Genomic DNA, 7,467 nt, shown 5'->3' on the forward strand with positions numbered 1-7,467 from the left:
TCATCATCCAACATCCGCGTGATTGAGCCTGTGTTTACAGCTCTGATTCAGATGGATAGTTTGCCGTGCAGGATGATGCCTCTGGAAGCGCTCCCAAGGCAGGTAAGCATCGAACTCTCTCCTGCTGTCTCGGCTAAAATAAGCATTTGATACCATGCTAACGTCGATATCAAGTCCAGACCACAGCACAACTCCCAGGATGGTGCGGACAGATAACGATTTCATCTGTACCATGATGGTCTTCTAAATGATGACGCGTTCATTAAGTGCATGATATCTAGCCTTGCTCGGTTGAGACCACTTGCCACTGGCATATTGTGGCAGGGAGCTGATACGAAGCACCGTTATCCATTCAATCGAACTGTTCCCACCAACGCGTCCAAGCGACTTTCAGTGCCGCTGCCGGGCGCTGACTGCGGAGTACAGATTTCGTTGCCATCTACAGACAAAGGCAGAACCACACCCCGGCGTCCTCCAGGCTGGCTCGCCTTTCCCCGGATCGTCCCAGACCCCTTGGTCATCACGTTCACACCACCTCCTGACAGCGACAGGCATGCAGGCGCAGGGTCCAACGAGCCTATATCGGCGCATATTGCACCCAGGTTCCCCCGAGTTATTCATGACAGCGCCCTTACTAAGACCAGCACTTCCCGCACCACCCACAATCGCGCATTTACACCCAAGCGCTTCCTCAAACGCGGACGCGGACGCAGGTACTCGGGTTCCTACTGAGCGCCGTACCCGCGCAAGACTCTGCAGCGTCCTGGCGACCGCATGGTCTCCCTCCCTCGCGCGCGGGCTATAGGGCCCTTGGGCTCGCGGCGGGCATCACAATACAACGCCCGTTCTTGCACGCCGAAGCCGCTGAACGACACCGGGGAACGCAATTAGCTCGGGCTGCCCCAGGAGCGGCGCGTGCCTGCCCCCTTCAGACGAGCACTATGGCGTTCCGTCTGCACATTTATTATTCGGCGCGCTTTTCTGAGTCAGCGCGCTTTTTCAGGCAGACAACAGCGCGCTTTTTCGCGGACTTGTAATAGATCAGTCTTGGTGCGCCTGTCTGTGTCTGTGTCTGCATTATTGTCGATAGTCTCTCAGTACTAGCCTCAGTACTAGCATATACAATGTGTTGTGCCTGATATCAGTATGTCTAGTGTGACATGACTCTCAGCCTGTCACGGGTGGGCTCCAGGCCATCGGATGTCTACCTAAGATTCAAAACCACCTGGAGGTGTCTTGTAGAGGTGTTCTGAGAGGGTCCTGATAAAGAATGTGAGCGTCCGGATGTTCTCTGTAACGGAAAGACATTAATGGTGTGACTCTGTGACATCGCAGCACAACTTATGTCGACCGGTCAGACCCGGTCATCATGCTATATTCAGTTTCTTTCGATAGTACAGCATTTTGTATCTAGAGATCCGGTAACTCGTCCTCCCACCAAGCTTTCCCGTCTTGTGGAATATCATCCGAGAATTGCAGAAAAGCACCCCCGTCGGGCGAGTCGTTACCTAGCCTTGGCGCTAGCAAACGATCCATATCCCGTTGCTCGTCCAGCCAGTCGAGGTTAGGTCCAACTGTGGCGCTAGAACTGGCGACAGGCACAGTACTAAAACCAGCTATCGGATTGCTATTAGAACCTGCAACGTGCAATGGTGGATCTCGCGGCGGTGTAGTCACCCGAGAGGGTGAAGTTACGCCGGTGGGGAATGGGGACGGGGACTTCGCTACCGAAAGTGCCTTCACGGCCGAGTTGTCAGTTGTAGCACTATCAGAGCTTCCCTCCGACTCGCTGTCCAAAATGATCGGACGAGTTCGCTTCCCGAGCCGTGGTTTCACTGTGCAGGAGCTTAGCATCCGAGTCGGAGATGTCAGTCGCCAAGTATGATACTCACTAGGCCCTTTCAGAACACCTTTCTTCGACTTAGAGAACAGTGGGGTACGAATTGGAGAAGAGGTGGAAGCCTTGTGCTTGCCTGCAAAGCAGTGAGCAATCCATCAGTTATGGGGAGCAATGTCTCACCTACCTTTCTGAACAGCAGTGAGCCTGCGAGTCTTTCGTATATCAAACTCGGACTCGTCAGAACTATGCTCACGTTCACCATCTGACACGCTAGCGTGATCGCCACCTTGCGACTTCTCATCCGACGACTCGGAGGCACGACCATCAGACACCAATGCATTAACCTCGGCATCGACTTTGTCAGAATCCTCAATCTCAACCTCCTCCTCCTCAGCGTCCTGCTTGGTCGTTTCTGCACCCCATTCCGAATATATCTCATACGGAATAGCTTTATGCAATGCTAAGGTTGTGTAAGTGGGATTCTCTGCAAATACACGCAGAAACCAATCTGCTTACCAATGTAGAGAACCCGTGTGTTCCACTTCTTGCCATCCCGAGTACGATGCTGCGCGAGCACCTCGCCGTCTACGGTCTTCCTGTATAGTGTGAGGTTCCGATGGAACGAGTGGGCCAAATGCCACCCGAGAGCTGAGCCGCTCGACTTTGTGGAGCTGTCAACATACTCGAACGCCTTGGGGAAGAGCGTCCGAAGCCATCTGTCAATCTCAGCCGCTGTCCAGGACTTGTTGAATGCAAGCGGTCCACCATCCAGGCCATACGTGCGAGACAGCTGCCACTCCTCGTAGTCATCCCAAGTATTTTCTTTGGGTGCTCGTGTGTTTGTCAATTCCGGCTTTCCTTGCACCTTGTGGACCTGACAAATCCGATCAATTTCTCGTCCTGCTGGCATGACTAACTGCACGAAGAGTCCGACTTACACCGAAGGGAAGGAGGATAATACGCCCTAAGCCTGCCATGTTATCCCCGAGTGCCTTCTCTGAATCCGGAGGTATGTTCTGTTCGTGCTTTTAGAAGATCCTCTGATGCTTGCAGAATATACACACCTTGGGCTTCTTCTGGCCCTTCGGAGCCTTCATCGCTCTACTGGCATTACCCTCATCATCGTCACTCTCCACAGGACGCTTGGATGATGCTTTTAGACCCTTGTTGGTCTCCCGGACGGCCTGTTCAGTTGTGGCTTTGAGCGAAAGCTTCAAGCCCATCTTGGAAGGCTGCTTGTATGACTGGATGATATCGCGGACGGTTGATGGCTTGTTCTCGGGGTGCAAGCTCTCCGTGTGCCCACAATCACGGCAGTAATGAGGTTCGTCTGGGTTCTGGTTTGCCTTCTTCATAAACCGGGGGCACTTACAGGGTTTGCCATCGCTGTGCTGGCCCCCGCAGGTCGTCGGAGCGTCCATTGTAGCAAAACAACGTCAAGGGCGAGCGACAAATCTTGGTGGCAGGGTGGAATCGATCGGCCAAGGCACCCGGCCTATCCCGATGACATTGGGCTGCCAGTGTGTCCATGGAACCACTGCTGTGTGACACTGAGCGACAGACAAGAGTCTGTGATTGCTTCAGACAGTCGAGGAGACTTGGACACAAAACCTGTATTAGTTTGGATGATATCGTTTGTCATTGACAGCAGAATACATTGATGAGGGCAGACAAAGCAAGAGTCATCGTGAGCATGCCGCCAGCCATAAAAGCTTGCACTAGACGTAGATGTAGGGACTATATGACATCGTGCCAGCACATTGAACTTGGGACCCACAAGGCTACACAATAGTCAACATCCCCGCGTGATACGTTCAATCCTCGTCCGATTCCTGCAACCGGTTGAGAACATCCAATGCCTGCCCCCATAGCACAGCCTTCTCATACCATATCTCATGCGGCAACTTCACCTGGAACGATCTCCCTCTAGTCCCTACTCGAACAATTTCTTCTTCGGGATACCCACCATCGTCCCACTCCTCTGGGTGCAGCCCGTAGTGCGCTGGCACAATATTTCTGGCACGAACTGCATTGACGAGGTCAATAAACGCTCCTTCATCCGCAGCCGATGAGAAAGGACTCCGGCTTCTCGGGACTTTCACGGGTTTATGGCGGATATTCTTGGCCTGGTCGGCAACGATCTGGTCGACTAGTTCGTCTTCTGATTCTGTGCTTTCGGCGCCTGAAGACGTTCCCTCACTCTCCGTGTCTTCATCACTCGCATGTCCGGCACCAGTCTCGTGAGCTCTACGCCGTACCTCGCCATCAACACCATAGTAACGATCAATAGTGTCAGGATGGACGTCTCGCAGATGATCCTCGGCATACACCCCATCCGCGGTTTGGCCGAGGAAGCGCATGTCCTAGCCAAAGTATGTCAGTACGATTATTGTAATACTTGCTACGATTTGCTCACTGCTGGACTGCGATTATTTGTTTTGGGGCCCGCAATCGGATGTGAGTTCCATTCGTCCTGGAATGCACGACAGTCTATATTGATCTCATCCAGAAATAGTGTATGTAAAAGCCATAGATGCGCGGGATTGTGGCGATCAAGACGATGCAATCGACCTAGACGGGCAAAGAATGCCCTCCATCGTCTTGCGAACTGGGTGCCAACTTCGACCCAGAGCCGCTCGATACGCGTGTTGCGTGTGGAGCTACGGAGAGCATAACATAGCTTTGAGTGAGTGGTGGGAGTATATCCGAAATGCAGGGACTCACGATCCCCACATAAACGAGGCACGATTGGGCCCCCGATGCATGATCATCCAAACTGACACGAGTACGTTTTCACCGCCTCTGTCTCCTCTGACCCGTGAAGGAACACCGTATTCCTCGATGGCTTCGAGGAATACCTCAAGCACGGTCTTTGCCCTGTTATTGGTGCTGGCATGGAGGCCGGTTACCTGCAAAGACCATGAGAATTGTGGTATGCATGAATGAGATAGGAATGATACTCTACTGTACGGCAATATCCATCGATGAAGCCATGTATCACTATACCCCACCAAATCAGTTTATGATGGCCATCGCAGTGCCAAAGGTAGTTCGGCCGGGGCACCGAATACTTCCGCCTCTTGACTGCTTTCCGACGGCGCAGAGCCTGACCAAGTGAATCGACGCGCCGTAACGATTGCATGACACGTCGCCTTTGCACTCGTAGTCCTCGCATACGTAGGAATCCAATCAGGTACCGAAGACCAGATTCCGGTTTCAATGACTTAAAAATTCTTACCAGCTCGTCAAGTTCGGCATTAGTGAGCTGTGTAAACTGCCTCTGAACACCGTTCTCCTTGAGTCTCGTCCGCAAGGTATTGCGGTGTATGCCTAGTGTGTCGGCTAAGGCCTTCCTAGTAATATTCCGCTTTGCGGACATAGCTTCCCGGAGATATTCTGGATTCACAATCTTCCGTGGACGTCCAGGATGACCGGAATGAACCTCCTCGACCGTAGTCAGGAACGCTACCTTATTCCGTTCGCTGAATGGGGGAATAGAGTCATAGAGTCAGTTTGACATGTGCAGAGCAATACACTGATACATACACTCCTTCAGCTGCAAATGCAGCCATTTCCAGCTCGTACGATAACGGACCCAGGCTATAGGCACACTGATGGATCCATTCTTGTGGTACACCTGCTTGTTCCATCCCTTCTAAAAGTGCAACAGAATCATTGACAACCTTCTCGGACAGGTGCCGTAATTGCACAGGGTCTCCGTCTTCTTGAGCAAGAATAGTGTGAGTACGATCGAAGAGCTCGCATAGAATGTCGTATGCAGTCTGGACATTCACAGGCCATGCACTGGCATGAGGATGGTCTGGAAGAGCTGGAAGGGCGCCAGGATAGTTTTCAACCATTGTACAGAGAAAGAGACTTGGACGCACAAGAAACTGCCAATGTGCCATTGTTTAGTCCTATTTGCTGTGGCAAACTGTCGCCTGGCCTGACGCTGCCGCCAAAGTCGTTGGACCATTAGTCTCGCATGATGCACGATCAATCTAATACAGTCAGAGCAAAGCGACACGACCAATATTACTTCCGAGATGGCTCTGTAATTTTGCGGGTGAGCACCGCTTGTCGTGTTGCAAGAGGGTACATTGACCGATCCAGCTGTAGTCAGAAGATACATTGTATTGCCTCTACGGCGAAATGCTCCGACGCAAATCTGATCTCTTCCACACCATGCTACCCGATCATCCAGTACAGGGTGATCTCGTTGGTATCATGGATGAGACTGGAAGGGCTCGACCGAGGGATGGTTCATGCGACGACTATCCAATACCATTGTCAACATTTCATACGGCTGGGGAGTTCAATGAATTGCTGTCATTTATATTCGACGAGTGAGCTTCCAGCCTGATTACTGTATTCGCAAAACTTACAGACAATTGTGAGATGGACACCTGTGCCGCGAACCCTTGAATCACTGGTCGCAATCCTGAAAACCGCCTCATTCTACCTGATCCAAAATGCTAGAGAGTACGCGATTGATCAACTGTCGACTTACAAGTCATTCCCGGCCCCTCTCCGCTTCCATCTTGCACGCCGGTACCGTGTCCTTGCGTGGATTAGTCCCGCTGTTCGCCAGTTGTTCGCGTTACCGTACCGCGATATGTCGGACGAAGACATGGAGCTCATTGGCCTAGGTCCCCTGTCAGGGCTGATGCGTGCCAGGGAGCGTATTGAGACTCACCGGAAGTCGGTCGCTGCGGGACCGCCTGCACCGCGTCACGACGTCGCATGCAAGGACCAGGAAGCATGCACTCGAGCGTGGAATCATGCCTGGTGGGGAACCTTTAATAAACCAGGTGTCGCAAAGGCGCTATTACATCCGACGAAGCCCGTTCCCGGGTACGATCTTATTGAGAAGCTTGAAGATTTCAACGCGGTGGGAATGCATCCGGATTGTAGGAGGTGGACACTAAGTTGGCTATGCATTCCCCCAGCAAGCAGACGGTTCAGTCTGGAGGAGACTATCATAGACAACTTTATAGATCAGTATACTACGATCTTGCAAAACGCGATGTAATGCAACTGTTATTTATATCTACAGGACCAGATTTCACCTGGCGAATGCAGACGTGTGAGCGCTCAGTTCGTTCGTCAGTCGTTCTCGTCCATATCCAGTATAGTGTTGTGCCCGGCCTGGCTTCAAGCCCGAGCCAGGCCAGGCCAGGCCCTATTTCAGCAGGCCCGAGCCAGGCCAAAGCCCTACTCAAGCCTGAGGACAGGGCCTGGCTTGGGTTGTCCGAAGCCCGAGCCAGGCCCTGCAGGCCCGGGGCTTTGTGGCACTGGCTAAATGAGCTGAACCAGACTTCAAATCACAGGTAAGTCACACCATACCTGTTGTGGATTTAACCTCATGCATTCTATCCCTATACGGGGCTGTTCTAATGGCTTACGGTACCCACACATATTTAAGAATTGCGGGTTTGAGGCACATCGGTAACCTATACACAGTCCGGTGAGCATGTTGTGCTCTTCAGATGTATATAGGATCACTAACCTTGTACATAGTGGCCATTAGATGAAGTAGGGTGTGTAATCCCGTACTTAGTACGTCTCCAGTACCCGTTCCTTCTCCAAGCATGGAAGCCCTGGCCTGAGCCCGAGCCAGGCCCGAG

General features: G+C 52.3%; 2 protein-coding genes across 2 annotated transcripts; one reads left to right on the forward strand and one right to left on the reverse strand.

Annotated features, from left to right (window-relative positions):
* Window positions 1-1,410: 1,410 nt before the first annotated feature.
* GLOTRDRAFT_123664 (uncharacterized protein) lies at window positions 1,411-3,224 on the reverse strand (the record flags this gene model as incomplete). The annotated part of the gene is made up of 7 exons (XM_007873258.1): window positions 1,411-1,835; window positions 1,893-1,973; window positions 2,025-2,300; window positions 2,357-2,714; window positions 2,779-2,856; window positions 2,905-3,177; window positions 3,213-3,224. 7 exons carry the CDS (start codon window positions 3,222-3,224, stop codon window positions 1,411-1,413), a joined length of 1,503 nt encoding a protein of 500 aa, XP_007871449.1.
* Window positions 3,225-5,806: 2,582 nt separating this feature from the next.
* On the forward strand, window positions 5,807-6,949 carry GLOTRDRAFT_112765 (uncharacterized protein). Its single transcript, XM_007873259.1, has 3 exons — window positions 5,807-5,906; window positions 5,960-6,186; window positions 6,239-6,949. The coding sequence occupies exons 1-3, from the start codon at window positions 5,826-5,828 to the stop codon at window positions 6,870-6,872; spliced, it is 942 nt and encodes a 313-aa protein (XP_007871450.1). The 5' UTR covers window positions 5,807-5,825; the 3' UTR covers window positions 6,873-6,949.
* The last annotated feature ends 518 nt before the right edge of the window (window positions 6,950-7,467 follow it).

Source organism: Gloeophyllum trabeum (genome assembly GCF_000344685.1).
Source record: "Gloeophyllum trabeum ATCC 11539 unplaced genomic scaffold GLOTRscaffold_00068, whole genome shotgun sequence".
NCBI classification, from domain to species: domain Eukaryota; kingdom Fungi; phylum Basidiomycota; class Agaricomycetes; order Gloeophyllales; family Gloeophyllaceae; genus Gloeophyllum; species Gloeophyllum trabeum.